The 26,968-nt window shown below is 51.3% G+C and overlaps 1 protein-coding gene across 4 annotated transcripts in view; it reads left to right on the top strand.

Annotated features, from left to right (window-relative positions):
* The window catches only part of DYSF (dysferlin), a gene marked incomplete at its 5' end in the record, with an annotated part of 186,782 nt that overhangs the window by 47,274 nt on the left and 112,540 nt on the right, over window positions 1–26,968 (top strand). For all 4 annotated transcript variants that reach the window (XM_081100952.1, XM_081100950.1, XM_081100951.1 and 1 more), the window contains 7 exons: window positions 2,301–2,427; window positions 5,165–5,268; window positions 11,232–11,300; window positions 11,414–11,457; window positions 15,365–15,447; window positions 25,460–25,575; window positions 26,061–26,174. In XM_081100952.1, the coding sequence (XP_080957078.1) occupies window positions 2,301–2,427; window positions 5,165–5,268; window positions 11,232–11,300; window positions 11,414–11,457; window positions 15,365–15,447; window positions 25,460–25,575; window positions 26,061–26,174 (657 nt within the window). The remainder of the gene's footprint in view (window positions 1–2,300; window positions 2,428–5,164; window positions 5,269–11,231; window positions 11,301–11,413; window positions 11,458–15,364; window positions 15,448–25,459; window positions 25,576–26,060; window positions 26,175–26,968) is intronic.

Genomic DNA, 26,968 nt, shown 5'->3' with positions numbered 1-26,968 from the left:
TTCAGGAAGAACAGTTATACGTTGGAGGTGGTAGAAGGAGAAAGTTTAGAGTTGGGGAAATAGCAGCATCATTGTGTGTCTGGAGAGAGGAGAAAACGTTTGGAGGAGTAGTTGTGGGAGAGGAATGAGGTGTTCGTTAAGAAACGGAGGGTTTCTGGACCCACTCCGGGTTGGGGACTTCGTGGCACAGCCTCATGATGCTCAGTGGCCCAGAAGCAGACCGGGAGGTGGATGGCGGAGGTGTCAGGCGTGGCTCAGGCAGGCCTGGTGGAGGCACAGGGCCGAGGTGGCCAGGGCATCGGGGCAGGGAGGATGCAGGAGGATGGGGCCTAGAGCTGATGCAGAGGACAGATAATACGGAATGCACACTATTGAGCGCCTGCTGTGTGCCCCTCTGTGTGCTGGTGTCTCGCTCTGTGAGGGGTTGGAGGAGGCGGATAGCTTGCAAGCTGTCTTCTGAGAGGGGTGTCAGTGGTCAAGGTTTTGCGGGAGGAGTGGTTCTGTGTGGTTGGAAGTTGGAGATGGGGCCATGCCTCTAGCAGCTGAAGGGGACAGGAGATGAAGACGCTGTTGGTGGAGGACAAGGAGCTGTGCTGGCGAATGGCTTGTCCAGATGTGGATTCCCTGATGGGAGAATTGGAACTCAGATAGGCAAACGGTGAGGCAGGTGCTGCAGTCATCCAGGCAAGGCGAGCACAGGGCCTGGGCTTGGCTGTGACAGCAGTGAGAGCCGTGGGGGAGAGGTGCTTGTGGGTGGTGAGGACTTCTGGGAGGGAGAGATGGAGGGGGGCAGCTGCCAGGGGTGGCCCTCTCTTTGCAGCCCATGCTGGCCAGGAGGAGTGGGAGAGTCAGGAGGAGGGAAGCGATCCCCAGTGGAGGGGTGGTGGGAGGTGGGGTTCCCAGGGGAAGTCTGGTATAATGGTGGAGGCCAAGGGCAAGCCCCATGAGGATGTCAAGGAGGAGGAGCTGGCTGGTGACAAGAGCTCAAGCACCCACAGTGGAAAGTTTAGGGGAGGGAGAACGCAGGTGCTGTGTTGAGGGCCGATGGAGCTCAGGTAGACAGCCCCACCCCCGGGCACCCGTCCCTGCTCTCTCATCCCGTGCACTCCAGCCCTGTCCCTCTGTCGCCCTGCTCTCCGCACTGTGCTTCTTGCTCCTTCTATGGGGCATCTCCGAATCTGTTATCCTCTTGTAAAGCAACGCTTCCTCCTCTTCCTAGTACCTGGAACCTTGTTTTCCCCTGCGGAAGTCACTCCTCTTAGAACCGGCTCAGAAGGAGGCCCCTGCTTTCGGCTCCGGCTCTCCCCAGGCCTCTGGGATTGGAGAGCAGCTGCCTCTGGTCCTCACCGCAGTGCCGTGCAGGTGCCAGCAGCCTTTCCCAGCCGGCCCCAGCGCTGCCTCCTCCCGCAGCGGCTGCTTCCCCGGCTTCTTCCTCCTCTGTGGGTCCTCTGGGCTGTGACCGGCTCTGCAGAGCTGGCCCCGGAGGGTCCTTGTGTGTGGATTCCTGTCTTTGCCACGGAGTGTGACGTGTCCTCACGGACGAGCCATCAACATCTGATCTTCTTCTAAGATCTGAGCTCGGGCGTCCCTCTCCCCACCAGTCTCTTTCCGCCTCTCTCCCTCCCTCACCTGCTGGGTGACAGCTCTTCCTCACTGGGGTGACAGCCCCCCATCCCTCTCAGTTTCCCAATCCATCAGCTCCCCCTTGCCACACTCTCCCCTCTCCCCATGACCCTAATTCTCACTGCGTGCTTACTAACCCCTGGGTCTCCCACATACCCCCTGTCCCCCACTGTCCCTACCACACACTGTCCACTCCACTCTGTGGTCAGTTTGGGAGGCAGAAGTCACCTGGAGGTGCTGGTTGCCACGGGTGCAGTTTATTCCTGATCTCATTCCCCACAGTGGCTGTTTCTAAACTTGTCTCTCTCCTGAGCTCCACCCTCAGCCTCCCTCGGGGAGTCACAGCGGCACCGTGTGAGAGCCCTGGCTGCTGACCCTCCTCCCTCCGCTCCCTTCCATCTCCGCTGTCTCCTGCCATTCCCCGCTCTCCCCTCTGCTGGGCCCTGTGCCCTGTCCTCTGCCACCTGGTCCCACCTTCTCTTCCTGGTCTCTTTTCTTGTTATTGTCTCCACTGCCCAGAGGAGGAAGCGCGTCCCAGGTGAGGAACCTGCCTGGGGTCCAGGCTGGTGCGCGGCCCGGTGCGGCCTGCCTCTCTTCAGAACGCACCCTTTCGCCGGTGTTGGTTGAGGAAGGGAAAAAGTCCTTGAGTCAGGAGTCACATTTGGTTTGCGTTGTAGCTGGAGAGAAAGGACCCCTCGGAAGACAAGGAGGACATTGAAGGCAACCTGCTGCGGCCGACCGGCGTGGCCCTCCGAGGGGCGCACTTCTGCCTGAAGATCTTCAGGGCCGAGGACTTACCGCAGAGTGAGTGGGCCTTCCCTGGGACGGAAGGCCTGGGCCGGTGGGGACCCGCTGGGCTACATCAGCTCCCGGGGGCGGGGGGGGGGTGGGGGGGGACGGGATGGATGGAGGGGCTGCCCCTCACTCTCGCCCTGCCTCCCGGTGGCCTGGCGTCCTCACTCCCGGAATCTGCTAGATCAGTGCCCGGCCTCCGCGCTGTCCTCCGGGGAAGCCCCAACCCTCTCTGGGTTCCCCGAGGGTGCTTATTGTTCTTAGCAGAGACGCAGTCATAGTGAATGAAAAGACATATAAGTGTGTTGGTGGAGTCACAGAGATGCCAGACATCTTGGGACGAATAGCTGCCCTGGGCTCCATTTCCGCATCCCCTCGGCCTGGTCTGGCTGTGTAGCCTCTGTGGACCCATTTCCTGGCTCTCACCAGGGAGTCAGCACCATCGGACTCTGTTCTGTGCTCAGGGCTGGATCTCACTGATTTTCGTTCCTCTTTGAGGAAGCCCAGCCTGCAAGTTGGCAGACCCTGGACTGGGGAGGCAGACACTGACGTGCTGGGAGAGCTCAGTGTCTCTGCGGGTGAAGGATGAGCACCCGGTTTGCCTCCGACTGTCCTGGGTTAACCCTGAAAGTCCCGTGTCCCGGGAAGCCACTCGGGCTCCGGCACTGGAGCAGTGGGCCACCTTGGTGTGGCCGTGCCCTCCTCCTCCCAGGAAGGCCACCGTGGCCACTGCCTGGCTTCTCACCGTGGCTAGCCCTGTATTGGCCCCGTCCGTGTGCTCAGTAAATGGCGGGGGGATTACAGCAGGTCCTCAAACGTCATTTTGTTCAACATCTTTTGTTATAATGCTGATGCGATGCCATATGAACTTAACTCTTGTTTATATCAATTAGTTTATGATAAAATTGGTTGCATATGTATTGGTTCCCTTAAAGTCACAGAACCTATTGATGACCTCAAGTGAGGACTTACTGTACCTATACTGAATATCCTAGGGCTGTGGGTGCTAGGACCACCGGGGGAGCTTTAGCGTAGGGATGCCTGGGCCACCCCTTTGGTGGTTCAGATCGACTTGGTTTGAGGTAAGGTTCAAACATTGGTCGTTTTTATTTTTATTTAATTTATTTATTTTTGTTAGTTCTCACCTGAGGATATTTTTCCATTGATTTTAGAGAGAGTGGAAGGGAGGGCAGGGGAGGGAGGGAAAGAGAAAGGGAAACATGAATGTGAGAGACACACATTGATTGGTTGCCTCCCACATGTGCCCCGGGGGTGGGGGATTAAATCTGCACCCAGCTCCCTGCCCTTGACCGGGAATTTAACCTGTGACAACGTCGGTGTGTGGGGGTGATGCTCTATCCACTGAACCACCAGCCAGGGCCTCATTGGTCATTTTTAAAGGCTCCCGAAGTGGTCCAGCTGTTCTGTGGGCTGTGAGCCCCTGCTTCGAGTGTGCGTTGGTGGCATATGAGCCAGTTGTGGTTCATAAGTCAGGGAGAACATTTGCTACTTGGGTCTCTGTTGACAAGTTTTGCATAAAGCTAATTGAGGGTTTCTGCTTTGACTAATGACAGCAATAAATGAAATGGGTTCCTTCTGTACAGGTTTATTTGAACCAAAATCATGGGGAAAGCCTTTAAATATATAATGGGTATTAAATGGTCATTAAAATACATGCTTAGCCCTGGCTGATGTGCTAAGTGGTTAGAGCATCAGCCTGCAAACCGAAGGGTCTTGGATTCGATTCTGGTCCAGGGCACGTACCTGGGTTGTAGGTTCCCCGGCCCATTTGGGGGAGTGTGGATAGCTCTCTCACATCGATGCGTCTCTTTCTCCCCCCTCCCTTCCACTCTCCCTAAAATCAATGGAAAAAATATCCTCCAGTGAGGATTAACAACAATAACAAAAAATATGTGCTTAAAAACATTCTGCACTTACTGGTTAAACTATGCAGAGTGAAGCTGGTGAGATTCCAAAAGGGGGTTGGGGAAATGGAAATGTTTGCTTTGCTGAAGGTGAAGGTGCTCTATGTTTAATTCTCTGCAATGTTGTTTAACTATAAATAAAACAAAATAGGTGGGTATATAGAATATAAATGTTAATTGTTATCTGTTGTAGTCATGTAGACATTAGCAAGACTATGATCTTTAACTGTCAATTTCCTCTCTCATTCATATACATTATAGATAACACATCCATATGCATACATTCACAAATACACATCTCTCTCTCTCTCTCTCTCTGTACATATATATGTAAACATGGCTAATTTAGTAAAGTATTGATTTGAAGCAACATAGATTAAAAATTCATAAAAACCCCAGAATTGACTTGTTGGTTAACCTTAGGTAAATCACGGAGCTAGTGGATGTAAAGAAAAATGTCAAAAGGATGCCAATAATGGGATATTATTATAACAACTTCCAGTCCTTTTCCGGAAGTTTACTGCCCTCACTGATGTAGCTTTCTAACCCATCAATTGGTGGGTCTGTTCTGAAAGATGCTGAGGGGTGGGGTGGTGGTGTTAGTGAACAAGCTGTGGTGTGTGTGTGTGGGGGGGGGAGGCTGGGTGAGGAAATATTCCGGGGATCCTCCCTCCTGGGCGCCCTCACTCCCGGAGTCCCTGGGCTGAGCGGGCGCCTCAGCGTCTCTCTCTTTGCCAAGAGCACCTGGAGACTGGCAGGCAGAAGGCCCGGGTTTTGGAGGCGGGGCAGCAGGTGGGCAGTGACCAGCGTGTCCTTCTCTCTAGTGGACGATGCCGTGATGGACAACGTGAAGCAGCTCTTCGGCTTCGACAGCAACAGGAAGAACTTGGTGGATCCCTTCATGGAGGTCAGCTTCGCAGGGAAAATGGTAAGGAGCAAAGAAGCGCGAGGATGCTCGGGGAGGGCAGAGCATGGGACAGAGTGAGGTGCAGGTGCTGCCCTTGGCCACGCCCACTAGAGGCGCGTGCGCACAGGTGAGGCTGATTGTGCTGCCCTTGGCCACGCCCACCAGAGGCTCGTGCGCACAGGTGAGATGAGCGTGGGACTCCAGGGGAGACACTGGCCTAGCCCTCGGGGCAGCAGCACGCATGTGGGTGGGTGCGCTTGGGTCTCTGAGATTGACACATGTTTGTGGATGGACACGGAGCAGGCAGATGGATAGTGGGTGGATACGAGACTATTTGGAGAGAAATGAAGCAATTGTATAAAAACTAGATGTGAAGGCGTAAAGATAGGGAAACTGAAAACTATGTAATAAAGACATAATAGTTATTTTTAAAAATTTGTGGTGGGAGTTCGGCAGAGGAAGGCCACGTTGGTGGGGGCCCTTGGGATCACGCTGACGTTCCTCTCTTCCTTGCAGCCCACCTTCCTGCCCAGAGGCAGGCTTGTGGCTCTAGTCCCTGTTGATTTCTGCTCCCTCCCGCCTCACCTAGGATGGAGTCCCCAGCATCTGTCTGCCCAGCCCACAGGCTCTCCTTGGCCGTGCCCAGCCTTCAGACGGCCCTTCGCCACAGGAGGACGCCCACTTGTTTAACCCCGACCCTCCCTTCACGCCCAGGCCTGCAGGGCCCTTTCTGCACATTTCTACCTACTGCCTCTTGGGCCCCTTCAAAGAGTCATCTTCTGCCTCATCCTGCCCATGTTTGGGAGCCTCCATCCTCCCCGGGTACCGCCATCGAAGGCAGAACACGTGGGCCTGCGTCAGTTCTTCCCCCGTTTAAGCCCTTGCTACACCCAATATGCCTCCCCTGGCCCTGACTTCAGACATGTCTTGAGGCCCATCCCTTCTCTCTGCCCCACAGCTCACTGTGGGTCCTTACCCAAATGCAGTTTGGTTAGGGCTTGGGGTCAGGGTCTGATGCCCTCTTCCGGCCTTCAGGGGCTCTGGGGCAAGAAGGCAGGAAGGAAGGAAGCAGGAAGGCTTGCTTGACACTTCATCTAAGGACTGGGACCAATTTTTCCAGTTAGATGGATCGGAAAGTCCTGAGATGGTTTTATTCCACGTTCCCAGGGATGGTAGGATGCTCTGATGACGGGTATAGCCAAGACCAACCTGTCTTTGGCTCCTGGCTGTTCCTGGGTCGCTGTCAGTCCCTCTGTCCCCCTAGGCCTTCTCCTGTCCTGGGGTGCCCTTGGCTGGCCCTGGGCTCTTTTTCTAGGCAGGTGCAAATGTCTGAGGGTGGTGATGGAGGTAGGGAACCTGGTGTAGGTAAAGCCAATTAGTGGCTGGGCTGGTGTGAGAAGCTGCACCCTCCACTTTCCCTCTAGAACAGCGGTTCTCAACCTTCTGGCCCTTTAAATACAGTTCCTCACGTTGTGACCCCAACCATAAAATTATTTTCGTTGCTACTTCATAACTGTAATGTTGCTACTGTTATGTATCGTCATGTAAATATCTGATATGCAGGATGGTCTTAAGCGACCCCTGTGAAAGGGTCCATTCGACCGCCAAAGGGGTCGAGACCCACAGGTTGAGAACCGCTGCTCTAGAAGGAAGGGGCTTATCATGGAGGAGCCAGTGGAGACCTTCCCTCTTGAAAGCTTTAGCCTGGGCGTCCCCAGGCCCCTGTGCCCCTCTCTCCCCATGGTCACCTCGTCGTGGCCTCCCCCACACACTCTGCTCCCTTCACTGCCTGTCTCATTCTGCCTGCCTCTCTCTCAGTCAGCTTGTGTGTCACTTTTTCTCATTGATTACAGCCTAATCTGAGCAGACCTGGGGTTTTGTCCTCTCTGTGTACCCACCCACCTCAGCCGGGTACTCTTTGCATTTCCTCTTATAGACACTTGATGGCACTATTATCTAAGATGTGAAGCTTACCTGATTTGGCTGAGCTACTTACTAGGGGAGTATGAGAGAGATAGATATAGAGATAGAGATAGAGTTAGAGATAGAGATAGAGATAGATGTGTGTGTATGTGTGTGTGTGTGTGTGTGTGTGTGTGTGTGTGTGTAGATACTTTGAGGGCAGAGCAGGAAACTAAAACAAACTTTTTTTTTCTAAATGCAAAAATAATATTTATTAATTGTAAAAAAAAAAAGTGAAAATAATCAGAGAAACCCAAGGAAAACAATCAAAAGAATAACCGTCCCCCTCCTACAAAGGCGTGTCTGTGGTTCCCTGTCTTTGGACATGTAAGAACTGGAGGCAAAGCAATGTGGACTTGGAGAAGTCTGGAGCCAGCTAGCTCCCTGCAGGCTCAAGATCAACCATCCCACATAGAGAAAAAAAGAAAAAAAAGAAAAAAAAGAAAAAAAAAAGAATAACCGTATTTCTGTACCCACCGTGCTCTGGGGACAACTATTGTTAACATTTGTGCCATGTTTTCCTCTCTGCAGTTCTCACTCCTCCTGTTGGCCTCACCCCCACTCCATCCCCGGAAAAAAATTAGATCCAGTCACAGCTGATTTTCATTATTTGCAGATTCTGTATTTGCAAGTTCGCCTTCTCGCTAAAATGTATTTGGAGCTGCAAACTCACGGTGCTTTTTTGATCGTTTGCGCATGGTGCCGGTGGCGAGGACTGGGAGCTGGCTGGCTTGCTCGTTGCCAGCCGAGTTGGAGCAACGGGAGCTCAGCTCTCAGCCTGTAAAAAGCGTCCCTTTCTTGGCCTCCTTGGTGTCACGTTTTCCGCATGTTACTGGCGATTTCACATTTACAACAGTCCCAGGCGAGTGCGGAATTGCTTTCCTAAGTGCAGGAAGGCTGTGACATGCCTCATGGAGAAAATCTATGTTAGAAATGCTTCATGACAGCAGGAGGAATCGTGCTGTTGACCATGAATTCAATGTTAATGAATCAACAAGATTTATTAAGTAAGGTGTCTTTAAACAGAAACACATGTAACACAAAATTATGAATTGATTGGTTGACAAAAATGTTGTGACAGAGGCTGGCAGGAGCCTAATCCTGTATTTCCCCCTGGAGCAGCGGGTCAGCACTCGCTGATTCTGTGTTCTTGGTGAACTAAAGAACGCGCAACTACCACCCATAGGGAGAATCGCGGTACCTGTGCAGTCTGGGACACTGCTTTTCGCCTCTCGCATTTCCTTAGGTTACTAAATAGCCTTTGAAAACAATTTCTTCGTGACTGCATACTATTCCATTAAGTGAATGGAACATAATAGTAACCTATTTTTGGATAATTTTGTTGCTGTAGTTTTCCTTTTTTATGAGCAATGCTATGACAAATCCGTGTTGTGGAATCTTTATCCACACTCTGGTTGCTCTTCCATAGGGAGGTTTCTAGGCCCAGGTCAGAAGGCATGCTTATTTTTAAGTATTTGATAAAGGTGGCCAAGTAGCCCTCCAGAAAGTTTGTACTAACTATACGTCATCATCCAGTAAAAGAGAGAGAGTGTGTGTGTGTGTGTGTGTGTGTGTGTGTGTGTTTTAAGGCTTAGAGGAGCGAAGGAGGAGGAGAAGCTTGGTGCTGCCTTGGCTGAGTGTGTGGGGAGTGGAGAGGGTGCGGGAAGGATGTTGGGGACTTTAGGACCAGAGGCAGTGCTGGCCTGGGTGCGGCCATGGGGCCGGCTGTTATCCCATTGGCTTTCTCAGTGGTGGCAAGCGCAGCCAGGTGGAAGCGCTTCCCGTGATGTGGCGGAGGTCTGCCACTTCCTGCACTGCTCCTGGGGGCGTAGGGACAAACCTGGGCCTCTTGCTCCAGGGAGCTGAGGCACCATGCTGGCACATCTCTCAGCTGTGGCTGGTTAGGGAGTCCTTTTTTTTCCTTTTAAAATTTTGTTCATCTAAATTTTGAATTAGCTAGTACATTTATTACATCTATAAATCAATCTATCTATCTATCTATCTATCTATCTATCTATCTATCTATCATCTGTCTCTACCATCCATCATGAAAGCTCTCCTGCTTGCTCGGCCCTGCCCGTCAGTCCGGCATGTCTTCCCTCCCCTGCAGGTGAAAGCACTGCAGTTAGCTTCCTCCCATCATTCTGGCTTTATTCTGCAAATGCAAGCACATCTGGCTATAAATTTTTAGCTTTTACCCTTTTTATACAAACGTTTGCACATTATACTGTCCTGCCCCTTGCTTTTTAACCCCCCCCCCGCCCCCCAGTTTTATTGAGATATAACCACAGACCTGTATAAGTTTGAGGCACACAGCATAATGGCGTGGCTTATATTGTGAAATGATTATCATAATAAGTTTAGTTGACATCCAGCATCTCATATAGAGACCCGCTGAAGAAAACAATGCTTTTTTCCTTGTGATGAGAATCCTTAGGATCTACTCACCTAACAGCTTTCAAATGTACCTCTCAGCCGTGTTACCTGCAGTCTCTGTGTTACATGTGACGTCCCCGATGTTTAGCTTTTCAATTAATAAGATAACTTGGAGGCTGTTTTGTAACACCGAGCAGCCCTCATTCTTTTTAGAGCGGCACAGTGCTCCATCGTGGGGATGGACCATCATTTATTCAGCCGGTCCTTTAACCTGAGTTATTCCACATCCTCGCCAGCAGAAGCCACAGTGCCGTAAATAACCTCATCCGGATGCCATTCTGCACACGTGCGGGTGTTTCTGTAGGATAAATGTCTAGCAGTAGAACTGGTAGGTCGAAGGGTGTTTGCATTTGTGATTTTGATAGTAGCCAGTTGCCCTCTGTAGGGGTCGAGCTTCCGTCAAAGCCCTGCCAATAGAAGGCTGCCAGGCTTTAGAGATTTTTACAAAACAAATCTGATGGATGAGAAATGGTATTTCATTAGGTTTATTTGTGCTTCTTTCATGACAAGGGAGGCTGAACATCTTTTTTGTGCTTTGCAACCCTTTGTAAACCCATCCCTGAGAACCGTGTGCCATGCTGCCGATGGTTCTACCAGGCTGTAGGGCTCTCTTCTTTCCTTTTGATCACACAAGGGCCATATCCTGGTACCCATCCCTGCCCAGCCTCAGCCTGGGCTCTTCTCACAGGGAGGTGAGGAGGGTGGGGGCAGGGGCTGGCACTGGGTGAACCAAGGAGAGAGGCAGTCTTGGCTGCACCATCGTCTCATGAAGGGACCGAAACCCCGGATCTAGGTCAGCTAAATGAGCTAATGCATGGAAAATGCTCACGCACTGCAGGGCCCATAGTAAATGCTCTGAAAAAGGCTGCTCAGTATTTTATGTGTAGAACATGCAAACCTACCAGGATCTATATCTCTAAAATCGGGCCTTGACCTGTCGTCCCCATGTGGACACAGGATGCCCTGAGCTGGCTGAGGGGCCTGGTGCTGCCCCGGGGAACCCAAGGGCAGAGCAGAGCAGAGCAGAGCACTGGAGCTAATGCTTGGATCCGATTTCCACTCTGCTAGGTTTCTTGTTTGTGGAAAGCCAAGTCTTAAGAGCAGGGCTTAATCTGAGGCAGACTGTGGCTGACGGGGTGTGTATATTCACTTAATTTTCTCCTCACTCTCAGATGCTGGTGCGTGGCCCTGGCCTGGCCCTTCAGCTCTCTTATCCCCTTCTCCCCTCCTCTCCCCCCAACTCTAAACTCCTGGGACTCACAGTCTTCCACAGGGGCAGGTTATGGGCCCTTGGGAAAGCCAGGCTGGACTCAGGGGCCCCACATTCAGGGTTATGACCATAATGGGAGGTAGGAGAGGGGGAATTCCAGCCAGAAATACAAACTGAGAGTGAAGGGTTGTGGTATTCAGGCAATCTATTCCCCAGACCTGGGTTTGACCTACCATGGAGCAAAGATTCCCTGTGCCTGAGCCCACTACACAGGGCCTTCTGCCCAGTATGACAGAGAACGGCTGCTGGCTGGACTGGTGGTCCCCAAGGGAGTCCAGAGTCTCCTCGGAGCTCCAGCCACCTCTGTGTCTTGTAGCTCTGCAGCAAAATCCTGGAGAAGACGGCCAACCCTCAGTGGAACCAGAGCATCACGGTGCCTGCCATGGTGAGCCCACCCGGGGGCCCCAGGCTCCTGGCCTCCCCAGCATCCCACCCGCATCCCAGACTCCTGGTTCTTCAAAAGGACTCTACACCAACATGTATCTTTTCTCTCTATAGTTTCCCTCCATGTGTGAGAAAATGAGGATTCGTATCATGGACTGGTGAGTTCCGCGCCGCAGTCCTTAGAGGGAGGTGTCCTCAGAAGTGGCCGTCCTCAGGGGTCACTGGGTTGTTCAGTTCAGTCTGCACGCAGTGGGCGTGTGTGTTCTGGGTGACTCAGTCTCCTCTGGGGGAGGCAGAGGAGGGAAGGTGTGGGCCATTCTTGGGAAACTCACTTGTAGCCCTGCTCAGAGGCAGATAGGAGGGCAGCCAGGTAGGACTGGGAGGACTCCAGGAGCCTAAGATCCCTGAGGTCAGGAGGGGGCAGGAAGGCTTCCTGGAGGAGGTGGGGTTTTGATGAGGGCATTCCAGTAAAGAGGGGATCACAAGCAAAGGCAAGGGGGCTGAAACAGCAGAGCTTCTGGGGGCATGGGCTGCGATGCCTTCTGGGTAGGTGGGATGGGGTGGGAGGGCCCTATGCTGAGAAGTGCCAGGATTGTCTAAGCAGGGGGTGCCACTGGGGGCTTGAAACAGGTGAGGGCAGTAGCCACACGGGCGTGTTGGAAAAGGAATAGTACCTACCACTTGTTGAGCACCTACGGTCCGCCAGGCTGTGCCCAGCAAACACTTTACATGCACGATCTCACCTGACCTTCAGCTTGACTCCCTTTTTTGTGTGTGAATCCTCACCTGGGGATATTTTTTCCCAGTGTTAGAGAGAGTGGAAGGGAGGGGGAGGGACAAAGAGAGAAACATCGATGTGAGAGAGACACATCAATTGGTTGCCTTCCGCACGTGCCCTGACCAGGGCCAGGGATTGGGCCTGCAACTGAGGTACATGCCCTTGCCCGGAATCGAACCTGGGACCCTTCAATCTGTGGACTGATGCTCTATCCACTGAGCCAAACCAGCTAGGGCTTGACTCCTTCTTTACAGGTGAGGAGGGAGGCTTGCAGAGACTGAGCAATCTGCTCTGGGTGACAGCTGGGGGCAGCTGAGGCCAGGCTTGCTCCCCAAGCCCACACTTCACCAGTGGCCGTGCCGCCTCCTGCTATGTGGAGGGGGGTCTCTCCCGCACCTGAGGGCCCTTGGGGGTTCATACACTGATCTCCAGGACCTTCCATGCACCAGGCTTTCCAAACAGAGAGAGTTGTCCTTTCTCTGCCCCCAAAAGCCTTGGCTGTGCGGTTTCCAGTGTGTTGTCCTTTGGTCTCGGGCCCAGGGCACCCCCAGCAGGAGGATAATGAGAGACTGGGGAAAACCCCCAGGCCACAGAGCCATTACCTTGCACGCCAGTTCCCCCGGCCCCAAAGCAAACAGCTTGTGAGAATTAGAGGAGAGGGAGGGAGCAGCCAGGAGGGCGGGAGGGAGAGGCCTCTGGGGCCCTGACCGCCGGTATGTTCCGTGGGGAAGCGGTCTGGGGGGAGACGTGCTTTGTGTCCACAGATGATCTCTTCATCTTAGCTCGCAGTGCGTGTGCGCATGTGTGCGCGTGGTGTTGCCTGGGGCGATGGGCTGTGCACGGCTGTGCATGTGGATGCATGTGTCTGTGCGTGTGGATGCATGTGTGCGTGGGTGTACATGGGGCGGTTGTCCCGTGTGTGGGGGGACAGGCCTTGCCTGAGCCCCCGTGAGCTGTGTCAAAGGCCTCGGCATACTGTACAATCCAAACACATGACGGAATCTGGTGGTTGCCTCTCTGGTTTGGGTTGAAGTGGCATTTTTATTGTGAGTCTATTTTCAGACGGGCTGTATTTTCCAAAAGCAACCCCAAGCCCCAAAACCCAACTTCTGGCCAGAAAGCATTCTGCTGCTGAAAGTTCCTGTCCAGAGCAGTGCTTTCTTCCCAGAAAATGCAGATCAACTTGTGTTTCTACCTGAGGCCTGGAAATATGATCCAGTCCATACGGCCTTTTCTCTGTAACTTAAACTTCCGTTCGATTCTTTAAGAATTTCTTCTTCATTAAAAAAATAAACCCCCCCAAATTACCCCGCTCCTGCCCCCTTAAAAACAAAACTTCTCTTCCCATTCTCTTTGCCTCCTCAGCTGGTTCAGGTAAGACCAGAGGTTCCCCTCCAAGTTCTGGGCTGGTCGTGGAGGCAGTTTAAAAGTGCCCTGCGGCGACTGTCGGTGACCTGGTGTCGATAATCCCATTGTAAAAAGTGAATTTTAACGTTCTAGTTGTTCTAGTTCGCATCAGCATTGTTCACCGGGAGAAATGATAAAGATCAGTGCTGACAATCACTCTTCCTAGCGTAGCTGCCCTGGTGGAGAAAGTTAAAACCAAGCTTAATCACCGCCCTGGGAAACATGAAGGGGAAGGAAGGGAGCAGCCCAGATGGGGCTTAGATTTGAAAAAGAGGAAAAAGTCACCAGGCCTGGGTATCTTTCACATGGGACTTGTGTATCATCGCCTGACGCCACCCAGGGCCAAAGGACGGGAAGCAGGGAGAGAGGGCCTTCAGGCTGCAAAAGTAAAAAACAAACAAAACAAAAAACAAAACAAAAAAAAAACACAGGGCAAATGCACCTTGGAAACTTCCAGAAGGAGATAACTTGCTCAGCCCAGCGTTTCTCAGCCTCAGCATGATGATACTTTGGCCAGAAAATGTGGGAGCTGTATCATGCATTGTAGGATGTTTAGCAACCGGGGCCTCTCTCTACAGCCCTCCCCCCCAATACCAAAAATGCCTCAGACATTGCCAAGGGTCCGCTGGGGTCCACATCACTGGATTGAGAGACCCTGGTGTAGCCAAGCGGGGAAGCAGCAGGTTGCTGTAATCAAATGTCGGGCATGGCCCGCTCAGATGCCATCTTGACAAATTATTTAATCTTCTAAACCTCCGCTTTCTCATCTGAGGTTCGGGCTGATTGTAGTACCTACCTCAGAAGGCTGCTGTGAGGACATGAGCTGGGTCCCGTGATGGTTTTAGCAAGTGCTTGGCTTTCTGCAGGTGCTCAGTAAATGCCAGCTATTACTCTATATTATTACCAAAGGGGGCAGGTGTGGGTCTCACAGGACATGGTTGGCTCATGGGTTCACGCATCAGTAAGTCTCCTCGAACTCGTACCCACAGTCCCCTATGCTGGTTGGGAGGAGAGAAGCCTCCCCCCTGGGAAGCAGGACAGGCCCCTCAGGGCACTGAGCAGGAGACAGGACATCAGGGCTGGGTTCTGCTCTGCCCTTCCTTCCCAGGCTGAGCTTGGACAAGGACCTTCCTGGTTCGAAGTCTCAGTTTTAAGGCCGTTGTGAGGGTCCTGAGAGATAAAGGAGGTTAACAGTGTGTTGTCACATAGAAAGTCAGATGGAAAAAGGAATAGTGGCCCAGCCGGCGTGGCTCAGTGGTTGAGCATCGACATAAGAACGAGGAGGTTACAGTTCGATTCCCGGTCAGGGCACGTGCCTGGGCAGTGGGCTCGATCCCCAGTGCAGAGCGTGCAGGAGGCAGCTGCTCAATGATTCTCTCTCATCATTGATGTTTCTTTCTCCCTCTCCTCTCCTCTCTGAAATCAATAAAAATATATTCAAATCTCCCCTCTCCCCCAAGCACAGAAAAGGAATAGTGCATTTGTGTTGGAGGTAGTGTCTTCCCGGGTACTTGGTTTTCTCCTGGGTCTGGATATTTCTTGAGCTCCTGGTGCCTGGCTCTCCCAGGGTCTGGGGGTCTGGCTCCCTGAGCAGCCTCCTGCCTCCTCCCCCCTCCCTGTCACCTGAAGTGTCCCCAAGGACATCCCGGTGTTGGCTTGATCATGGTGCTGATGGGTGTGAAACGGACTAGTTTCCACCTGAGGCGGCTTGAGCAACACTTTCTTCCCAGTTTCTCCTTCCCTGGGGTGACCATGCCTCAGTGAAATATCCAGTGTGAAGACTGGGACCCCTGGTGATGGACAGCCAGAGCCATTTCCTGCTGGGTGGGCTGTGTCCTCAATCTTCCCCCTGCCCAGGCCCTTTCTGTCCCCTGTTCTAGGGACCGCCTTACCCACAATGACATCGTGGCCACCACCTACCTGAGTATGTCGAAGATCTCTGCCCCTGGCGGAGAAATAGAAGGTAAGCTCCCCTCTGTTCTGCCCTCTAGTACCCAATGCTCCCCCTCGTCCCACCCCTGCCCATCTTGCACCTCTGGTTTTGAGAGTTTGCAGAAAAGGGAAGATGATAAGTCTTTGCTGCCCATTTCCCAAGGCTCTGACCAACGAGAGATGGGCCTATGGACACCTAGGATTCTCCACCCTCGGAGTTGGGGATGCACCTCCGATGGGATAGAGAGGACAGTTCACTCCTGCAGATAACATGGGGGTGGCACCACCCCTCCCAGGGGTTCGGTATTGGCCGACTGTGCTCTCGCAGCATCTCCTTTGAAATACGTTTGGTCTGTTAAAAAGTAGTCCATGATCATTTTGTAAAATGTTAAAGAAACCATCTGAAAGATAACATTTACCCAGGAAATTACCCATAAGCCTACCTTGTATCCAGCCTACCCTCTATCCAGACAGGAACCAACTTGGTATTCTGGGACCTTTCTATATGTATGTATGTATGTACACCTACATGCATGTACGTGTATGTATATATACACGTTCATGCATGTGTATGTACCTATATACATGAAAAACATTGTTTTGAAAAAATTTTCAGTTGCTTTGAACATTGCTTTCTATCACTTGGCAATACAGCATAGATGTTTATTCATGTTGTTAAATATTCTTCTACAATATAATTCTAAATGAATACACATGTTCCACATATGCATGTACCAAAATCCATGTTAACTAGCTAATGTTGAACTGTTTAGATATTTTCTAATTTTTCCACATTATAAACAACTGACTTTATGTTGAATATTTTTGTAGCTGACTCTATTCAATTCACAATTTTCCTTTTGGGGGAACGCCTAGCAGTGGAATTGCTGTGTCAAAGGATTTGAACATTCCAAAGCTTTTGGTATATATCAAAACCGCCCTTCAAAAAGATTGGGCAGATTTACATTCTAATCACTTGCAGAAGTTTTTTTCTTTTTGCACCTTCACCAACACAGAGCAAAGTAATGATATTAAAACAGAACTTTGTTAATTTGACGGGTGAATTTCATTGTTGCCTTGGTTTTCATTTCATTGAAAACTGATGAAGTTGACCAATGCAAATTTAAAAATATTTTATTTATATTTTATTTTTTATTTATATTTTTATTGATTTCAGAGAGGAAGGGAGAGGAGAGAGAGGAGAGAGAGATAGAAACATCAATGATGACAGAGAATCATTGATCAGCTGCCTCCTGCATGGCCCACATTGGGGACTGAACCCGCAGCGAGGAGAACCAAACCGTGACCTCCTGGTTCATAGGTTGACACTCAACCACTGAGCCACGCCGGTCGGGGCAAATTTAAAAATATTATAATAATTAAATATATTTATATACTTTATTCTATTACATTCTATTGTAAATTGTATGTTTATGTTCTTGTCCAAATTTCTGGTGGTATGTTTGTCTTTTTCTCATTGTTTTATAAGAGTTCTGTATGTGTATGGATGTTCACTTTCTCCCATCATTTATGCTGATTAATTTTTGTCAGCTTTATTTTACCATTTAATAGTTTTTGATGAATAGAAATTTAAAATCTTTATGTAGCCAAATCTGTTATATTTTTTCTTAGTGTATAAGGCAAGGAGCTAACATTATTTTTTTCAAAATCGTCCTTTGGTGATACTCACACTATATATTGAATAGTCTTTTCCCTACATTTGGAAATACCGCCAACCCTTACTAAATTACTAGATGTGTTCTTGGGCTTGTTTGAAAAAAATATTGTTGAAAGTATTACATATGCCCCCCTTTTCCCTCATTGACCCCTTCTAGCCTGCCCCCGCCCCCTGCTACCACCCTGTTGTCTGTGTCCATGGGTTATGCATATTTGCATACAAGTTTTTGGTTGATCTCTTTCCACCCACCCACCCACCTACTTCCGCCTTCCCTCTGCGATTCTGCAGTCTGTTCCATGCTTCTATGATCTATTTTGTCTCTAGACCTATTTTGTTAACAGTTTATTTTGTTCATTAGACTCCACATGTGAGTGAGATCATGTGATACTTGTCTTTCTCTGACTCTGGCTTACTTTGCTTAGCATAGTACTCCCCAGGTCCCTCCATGCTGTCTCAAAGGGTAAGAGATCCTTCTTTATTACTGCTGCATAGAATTCTATGGTGTATGTAGATGTACCACAGCTTTTTTATCCACTCATCTATTGATGGGCTGTTTCTAGATCTTAGCTATTGTATTACGTGCTGCTATGAACATAGGGGTGCATACATTCTTTCTGATTGGTGTTTTGGTTTTCTTAAGATATCTTCCTAGAAGTAGGATCACTGGGTCAAATGGCAGTTCCATATTTAATTTTTTGAGAAAACTCCATACTCTTTTTCATAATGGCTGTACCAATTCTTGGGCTTGTTTTTTGATTTTCTGTTATCTTTAACCAGAGGCCCGGTGCACGAAATTCATGCACTCAGGGCGGGGAGGGTCCCTCAGCCTGGCACGTGCCCTTTCACAGTCCGGGAGTCCTTGGGAAATGTCCGACTGGGAGTGGGCCTAAGCTGGCAGTTGGACATCCTTAGCACTGCTGCGGAGGCGGGAGAGGCTCCCGTCACTGCCGCTGCGCTCACCAGCCATGAGCCCTGCTTCTGGCTGAGTGGTGCTCCCCCTGTGGGAGTGCACTGACCACCAGGAGGCAGCTCCTGCATTGAGCGGTTGCCCCCTGGTGGTCAGTGTGCATCGTAACGACTGGTCGTTCCACCGTTTGGTCAATTTGCATATTACCCTTTTATTATATAGGATGGGTATGTGTGCTTACTATTTCTTAGGTTTTGGTTTCTAGGTTATTTTAGCTCCGCAAAATTAATTGGACAAATTTAAATCTTTTCTAAAATCTGGAACAGTTTATATAACATGAGAATATAGTCTTTTGAGGGTTTGAAATAATTCACCCATAAAACCATATGGGCTGGGTGCCCTTTTTGAGTGAGTATAACACTAGCTCTTTAAAAACTTTTCTGTTTCTCTTGTGATCATTGTTATTTTCAGTTTGATACTTTTACTACAGTCAGTTTTGATGATTTATATTTTCCTAGAAAAGCATTATTACATTGAGGTCTTCTAATTTATTTATACAATATTGTACAGATCAATAATTTAAACAATTCTCTATCTGTGATGTTTCCTGCTTTCATATTTCTAATGATATGTATTTGAGTTTTCTTTCTTTTTTCATAATTAGCCTTATTAGAAAAATTTTAACCCCTACTTTATTGGACATTTCAAAAATCAGTTGTTTGGATTTATTTATCAATTCTGATATTTTTCTAGTTTTTAATTCTCTATGTTTTTACTCTTTTCTTTAACTCTATACGTATTTTGTTGTCTCTTATTTCAGCTTTCTAGTCAACTTCTTGTGTTTATTTTCAGTATTTCTAACTTAAATAATGTAAATATGGTTTCTGGTCCCATATGTCATGCTTTTGGCCTTCAGCAAACCACAAGCTTATATTTACTTCTATTTTTTATTTTTTACATCTAGATGTTTAATCTATTTTGGGGTGTTTTCAGAGAGCAGCCTGATTTGATTCCTTTGTAGGTAGTCTATTTTTTCTAACTAGATGCTGCTTGTAGGCATGTATTGTTTTATTGCAGTTTAAAACATTACTTTCATCTGTCTAGAATAGATGCAGCGCTCCTTTTATTGAATTTTGTCTGAGACATGGTGAATTCTTAAATCTGAGCTGAGGAGTAATTTCCTTTATTCTACCATCACAGCCTGGGTGCTGACGGCAGGGTGGGCAGAGATAGAGCAGGAGTTCTGGAACCAGCAGCTTACGTTCAGTTGTGCTTTTTGTAGCTGCGTGAGTTGCTCCAGTCTCCTCTTAGGAACCCCAGGCGCAGGAGGTGGTTATAAGGATCCAGTGAGATTTTAAGTGTGAAGTTCTTAGAGTGTCTGGTACGCAATAAACCCTAAAGTAAGGTTTAGTAGCATCGGCATTGGCTTTTATCTCACTGATTTCCCCCCTGTATTAATTCTGATATTTCCCCCTGTATTAATTCTGCTTTGTACTATATCTCATGTGGTTTAAAATTGGCAATTACATTTTTAGATTCTTTTTAAAAAAATATATTTTATTGATTTCTTACAGAGAAGAAGGGAGAGGGATAGAGAGTTGGAAACATCGATGAGAGAGAAACATCAATCAGCTGCCTCCTGCACAATCCCTACTGGGGATGTGCCCGCAACCAAGGTACATGCCCTTGACCGGAATCGAACCTGGGACCCTTGAGCCCGCAGGCCGATGCTCTATCCATTGAGCCAAACCTGTTAGGGCCATTTTTAGATTCTCGTCATGCCTTCTTTTCTTGTCATTCCTTTTAATGTTTTTTCCTTTCCCTCGTTGTCTGCTCTCTCTCCCAGAAGTTTAGCTTTGTTCCACGAAAGCTATGTCTCCTTGCATTCTGCTGAGGGTTCAACATTATTTCCTGACATCTCCAGGGGAACGCGCTCCTGAATCTCACAGATGCCATCTCCCTCTCCTGTCGGCACTGTTGTTCCTCCCCCTTCGTCACTCACGCTGACAAGAGTGTTGGTGTCTTTCTATGGGGCCTGTCCATCCATCTGGCCAGATCTTTCCCTGGAGGACAGGTGAACGCGCCCAGTTTCTAGAAGACTCCACCTAGTGCCCTGGAAGTTGACCAATCCCTCGAGGTTCTCTGAAACATTACAAAAAGAACTTCTAATTATAGAAAATTCAAGCACACATAAAAGTAAAGGATTGTACAATGAACTCCCAGGTTTCCTCACCCAGCTTCAACATCTAGCTGCTCTGATTTCATTGCTGATACTTGTAATGAGTGAAACACACAAAAACTGCCTCCCAGAAGGCACTGCGACCAGGCTTCCTCCTGCCCCAGCCCCAGCCCCTCACCCTCCGAACTGTGGGAGCTGCTGCCCCGGGAGGTGGCCCCGTCTCTAATGCGGTTCAGATCATTTCTGAGGGTGGCTGTCTTGGCTGTAGAAAGATTTGAGGCGGGGGCAGGGGGGTGGGTGGGGTGGGAGACAGGCTGTCCTGGCCCCCGTCGCAGACCGAAGCTCCTGCAATGGAAGAAACGTCCCCAGTTTGCTGCCTGGCGCTTCCCTGTCCCTGAATCCAGGGACAGACCCGGGGAGAGGCACAAAGTAACCGCCCGACTCTCCCGGCAGCTGCTGTTTCCTGAGGTTACAGCGACGCCTGCCATCGGCCGCCAAAGGGGAGTTTAGGCCCCTGGCTCCCCTCAGGCTTCCTTCTGGTGGTGATGATGGCCTTGATCTGTTCTCTGGGTTATGATGAATATTTTAATGGAAACCTGAGAAAGGCGCTGATTTGGCCACTAGATGGCGCTCAGGCCGTAGGCAACTCCGCGCGGCTCAGGGAGGCGTTCAAAGGCTGATTGTTGTGGAACGAAATGAGAATCACCAGTGTTACATGAGCTGTGAGATGGCGCGATCGCTGTAGCGGTAACTGAGTTAAACGAACCGCTCACCCCGGAGCCCTTCTGCACCACCGCTCTGACGTCCCTGCCCGCAGACGGCCCGCGCCCAGGCCCTGGAATCGCGCACCGGCCTCGCTCCGGGCCAGCCCCCTCCCACTTGTCCTGAGGCCGCCTCGGCAGATGCCACCGCACCTTTCCGTCCGGCTCTTAGTCTTTTCCTTCACCCCGGGGTGGGGGGGAGGGGGGGTGGGGGGGAGGGGGGGTGGGGGGGAGGGGGGGTGGGGTGGGGGCGGTTACAGCATGACAATGCACCGTCCTTTATTTTGCCACTGCTCTCCAAACCCAAACTAAACTGAGCTGTAAAAATGGGCTTTTTCTCTGTATTCCTGGCCTCATGGTTCACCAGATTATTTGGTCCAACCGGGAGTTTTTGTTTTCGTGTTTATTTCCAATGAGGACCGGACCTAACAGTAGCCTCTTAAGCCCTCTGCCCACAAGTTTGCCTGGCACACTGAAGTGTTCCTTGGACCCTGCGCGCCAAGGCACTTAGTAAAAATTTTGTTTTCTGAAAAAGAGTGCTTTCCCCAGAAGCTGCAGCTCTTTTAAAAGGGAACAGATGCACGAGACCCGTGAAACCCACAGAGATCCTCTTGTAATCTTATACGTATGAAGACCCGCGCTACCTAAATAGCACTGTGCCCTACAGTTTCTCCACAGTGAAGAAATCTCAAGTTCCTCTTTTGGTCTTTAGATGATAGTGATTTCCCAGCAGTTCTCGGTGTCTCCTCCCGCCTGGCGCAGGCTGGTGTCAGACAGCCAAACTGTGGGTATGTGGGGTGTGCCGAGGGGCAGTCAGCGTCTCCAGCGGACACGGGTGCCCCTGGGGACTGCCCGGGGGCTGTGATGTGTGGCTCCTTGGGCTGGGAGAGCCTGCTCTCGTCTCCCTTAGCTTCCCCAGGTGAGAGAATTGGGCTTGGTTGCTCAGGCCACAAAACTGGGAGTATTCATCTGTGTTTTGGGGCTTCTTTGGTCTGAGGGAAAACACACCGAAACACTTGGTGTTTTGGCAGAAGGGCGATGAGGACTGAATAGACGCATTGTCTTGGGTGCCTTCACTGGTCACTCTGCCCTTGACTTTATGAGCTGTCTGCAGACACAGGGGAGAGACCCTGGGGTGATCCTCAACACCTGGAGCCCTAGCACCCTGCCCCCAAGTTAAGAAGCATTGGTGTAAGTTGTCAGCAGGGCTATGTCCTACTAGCGCCCAGCACTGTGCCTGGGCTGGCCTGCTGAACAAACAAACGAATGGATGGAGGAATTAATGAAAGGTACTGTTGGGAAACAGGCTATTCTGCAGCCACCCTTTGGTCCTCCTAGCCACCCACTGGTGGGTTTAGGGGACAGTTGTGTCTGGGCTGGGCACCGGTTTGCAGCCAGGAACCAGAGTTGGTCTGTGGGTGGGAAGGCGAGTTTGTCTCTGCACCGAGCACATGGAGGTTGGAAGCATGACCTTGGCCTTATTAGCCTGAGATAACTGGCTGGCCCTGTTTGTGCTCCTTTGGAAGGAGCTTAAAATGGAATCAGTTTGCTCCAGGGGGGCCCTGGCCACTGCTCTCCTCGGGGCTCTAGCCGGGTCTGTGTGGGTCCTCTCGCTGTTGCCGAAAGCTCCCCTGTGACCAGAGGCCCACTCCCCCACTGACGAGAACCTGTGCCTGTGGGTATGAACATGGCCATGGGCTGTGGTTTCTGCAGTGGACTTCTGCCAGGTGGTGTTCTAGCTGAGGCCTGGCTGGGAGAGCAGAGGGGCTGGCTCCCATGCCCCCTGGAGCTGGGCCTCGCCCTCCTGGCTGCCTTCTGTGCTCAGTGGTCAGCCCTGGCCGTGGATCCACACTTCCAAACTCCCCTCTTCTCCACACACACTCTCTCTGTGTCTCTGCTCATTCTTCTTTCACAGTGTTTTGCTGAGCGCTTGGCTCTTACCTGCAGTCGTGGAGCCCTGGGGAAATAGTCATGGGCATCATTTTTCTTAAGGAGACCAATAAGTAAGGGTGACCAATGCATGAGAATAATTAGGGTTTCACCATCCACATCTCCAGGCGTGGCCATGACCCCAAACTAAGTTGCCCTTAGCTGATTGGAGGAGGAGTATGGGAAAGGGCAAAAACCAGAGAGGACTGTGGAAGGTGACTGAGGGGTGCTCACTCTTTGGGGGGCATCTTGTAATTGCCTAGAAGTGAGGGATGGATTCCAAGAGCCTGGAAGTTTGCCAGAGCATCTCCTTCCTTGCTTCTCTTATTTCTGGACACCCATGGCCAGCATTGAGGGTCACGCCCGAGCGTGGAGAACCTTCAGCTGATGGGCAGTGTCTGTCACTGTGTTTCACTTGCGGAGAGGCAGGTGGCAGAAGCCAGATCCCAGCGCCTGCTGTTGTGAAAGTGCAACATGGCGGCAATGCTAGAAATGGCCACTAGGTGGAGATGTTGTGCCTTGAAATGCCACATCTGGGGCGCTGGGTCCCAAGTGTCAACCTGCCTGTTGGGTGGAGCCCTGGGTGTGCCTGGCTGCCTCGCTCTGGCCCTTTCGTGCTTCCCCCACCCTTTCTTTGTGTCTGTACTTTGTTTCCCTCACTTTTCTGGCTATAATATGGAAAAGCACATTTTCTTCTCTGTGTTATTTCTTGAATGTATCGAGTCAAGTTTTGGGTCCAATTTTCAATTGGCAAACAGAGCACACAGACGTGCAGGCAGACACCAGTGGGGAGGGACTGAGGGCTCACCAGGGTGCTGGGGGCTGTGTTTGGATCGGGTGGGGGGGGCTCCTTGATGACTTAGTTGGTGATAAATTCACAGCAGGGCTGGGCCACATCTGTTTCCCACACGGGAGCTGTCTTTCCATCTGTCTGCCTGCCAGCTCTCCGTCCACATTCCCGTTCGCGTAACCAGACTTCCTCCGAGCCATGCCCATCCTAACCCCTTTTCCATTTCTTTACGCTTCAGAGGAGCCTGCAGGTGTGGCCAAGCCTCCTCCAGCCTCGGACAGTACGTGCTGTGGGGAAGATGAGGGGTGGGCCTGGGGTTTCTGCTGGAGGGAAGAGGGTGCTGCTTGCCGGGAAGTTTTGATTTGCCTGAGGTGGGTCTGAGATTCCCCACCATGGTCCCCTAGTTTACCGTTGACGGAACCTCTCAATCTTGATGGAATACTGGTATATAAATTGCTTTAAAGGCCATTGCCTCCCACTCCCCAAACCTCTTTCTAAATCTGCTGGGCTCCATCGGATGCTCAAATGAACCCATTCTCTCAGCAGGGAGCGGGTGGGGCCTGCATGGGTGTCCTTGGCGGGGAAGGGGAGGTCTTGGGGGCCAGTAGGAGGACAGGGGGAGCTGAGAACTCTTGAAGTTGAAATTTGAAAGGTAACTCAGAGTTGAGACGATTGTTACAAGTAATTAGCAATGCTTTGTTCCATCGGCCTGGGCTTCCCACCCCTGTCCCAGTGCCGGAGCCCTGTCTGTGCCAACAGGAGGGAGCGTGGAGATGGACACAGGGTGGCCCCTGGCTCTGGGGGAGGCATGCTGTTCCTGCCTTCTGGTCAGGAATTTCTTATTTCTCAAGCCCCGCCCCTGCCCTCACCCTGTCCCCCCACCAGCGTCTCACCACTGGCTGGGATTCGGGGATCACAGCTCAGGTCTGGCTCAAGCCCTTCTTCGCTGAGGCCATTTGTTTTGTGCCCACCTTACTCCTTGTATGGATTGGAGCACCCCGGATAGTTCTTGTCTCCCCTCCCCCCAACCCCAGCCTCCACCCCCAATATTCCCAGAGTACAGCCAGTGAAGTCCCATCCTGGAGAACTTGGCTGCCAGCTGGAAAATGATGACATGAACAAAAGAGGGCCCCTAAGAAGGATGCTGAGGAGAGCTTTTCCCTGATGTTAGTGTAGTTCTTCTATCTCCCCTCCAGCCTTGGCCACTGGAAGGTTGTTCTGTGCACAGTGAGGGAAGAGGGAGGGGTTGCCAGCATGAGTCGGGGCTCTTCGGTCTGTTTCCGGGGTGGAGAGATAGGTGCCAGGGGCTGCTTGTGGGGGGGTATCTGGCTGGGCCCGCTCCTTGGTGCCCTGGGAGAGGGCTTCTCCACTCATGAGGTCCTGGGCCTCCTCTGTGCCTCCCTCCTCTCGTGTATGGGTTGGGGAGGCGCTGAGGGATGGGTGTGGCCTGAGGGGGGCAGGGGAGGACCCTGGCCCCAGATTTACGTGCCGGCTTGGTGCATGGACCTGAGCTCAGACCGTTTTGGGCCATGCCACATTGGAGTCAGGGGCCCCTTTGCACCCTGAGCCTCAGTTTCCCCGTCTATAAGAGGAGATCATAAAAAGAATAAAAATGCCCACATCTCAACCTTGTGGTGGGGATTAGAGGGACGAGTGGGAAACAGTGGGAGCTCTCATCAGTGTCACTGCTCTTTAGGCACGTATGAGGCTGTGCCCCTCACCCGCGTAGGGAACTGGGGCCCGGGGGTGGGCGCAGGCCCGAGGGTGGCCAGCCGTCTGACCCTGCCTGTGTCTCCCAGTGGACGACCATCTGGGCTTCCTGCCCACCTTTGGGCCCTGCTACGTCAACCTCTACGGCAGTCCCAGGGAGTTCACCGGCTTCCCGGACCCTTACGCAGAGCTCAACATGGGCAAGGTGAGTCAGCCAGACCCCTCACACTCCTGGATCCCCAGGTCTTCCAGCCGGTACCGGGGGCCACCTGGACTGCAAGGCCTGGCAGGGCTTGAGCAGGCCCAGGGCTAGTAGCCCTCCTCCTGCCTGGCCCCATCCTGGCCCCTTCCTCCCTCCCACTGCCCTCTCTTTTGCCTCTGCTTTGGGGCCAGCCTGCTTCCCCCACTTTCCTGGCCCCTGAGGGGCCCCGGTCCCCCTCCCCCGTTACCCGCTATCTGTCTCAGGTTTCACCTCTCCTCTGGCTGGGTTGGAGTCTGGTACTGACCATCTGGGAGACTTGGCCTGTCACCCGGACTCTCTGGGCACCATTTCCTTATTTGCAGAGTGATGGGGTGGCCCAGGGGCCTCCTTGGTGCCTGGGAAATGAGCAGCCTCAGGGACAGATGAGGCCCCTTTCCTTCTCCTCCTCTCCATCCCCCCTGCTCCTAGTGATCCAACCTCCGCTCTAGGGGGAAGGTGTGGCCTACCGAGGCCGGGTGCTGCTGTCCCTGGAGACCAAGCTGGTGGAGCACTGCGAGCAGAAGGTGGAGGATCTCCCCGCAGACGACATTCTCCGGGTGGAGGTGAGGGGTGTGGCTCTCTGAGGCATGAGGGTGGTGGTCGAGGGGGGCTGGCCTGGAGGTGTCCTGGTGGGGGAAGCTCGGCTCCACCCACGCTCATATGCCTTCACCTCCCTGGGCCTCACTGGGAAGTGGGAGTAACCCCATCACTACCCTGCCTCCCCGAGGAATGTTCAGAGACTCAAAAAAGATGAACGAAAGTACTTTAAAAGTCTAGAGCTCAATCCAAACCGAGAGGCTATTTAATAGCAATAATGTGAGAATAGCTAACACCATGTGTCAGACACTGTGCTAGTGACAGTCCGCTGTCTCTGCGTCCTCCCAGCAGCCACCAGATGACGACTGTTAGTATCTCCATTTTACAGATGAGGAAGCGGAGGCTCAAATGAATCAGAGCAGCAAGTGGGAGAGCTGGGCCTTGTGTCCAAGAGGCAGCTGTGTGGAGCCTGCACTCTCAGGCGCTGTAGTCAGCAGGCGCTTGCTTCAGTCCTGGCTGGACCACCCACCAGCTGTCTGAGCCCCCCTGTCTGTAAAGTGGGGGTAATCATTACATTTACCTCGTCAGTGTGTTGTGAAGATTAAATTCACACCCATTGCAGGAAGCACTCCATCAGTGTTAGCTGTTATTACTATTTACATCAGCGGTTCTCAACCTGTGGGTCGGGACCCCTTTGGGGGTCGAACGACCCTTTCACAGGGGTCGCCTGAGACCATTGGAAAACGCATATATAATTACATATTGTTTTTGTGATTAATCACCATGCTTTAATTATGTTCAATTTGTAACAATGAAATTG

Source organism: Myotis nattereri (assembly GCF_964212035.1).
Source record: "Myotis nattereri genome assembly, chromosome: 10".
Classification (NCBI taxonomy): Eukaryota; Metazoa; Chordata; class Mammalia; order Chiroptera; family Vespertilionidae; genus Myotis; species Myotis nattereri.
Note: the sequence above shows the minus strand (reverse complement) of the source record. Positions and strands in the feature narration are given on the sequence as shown.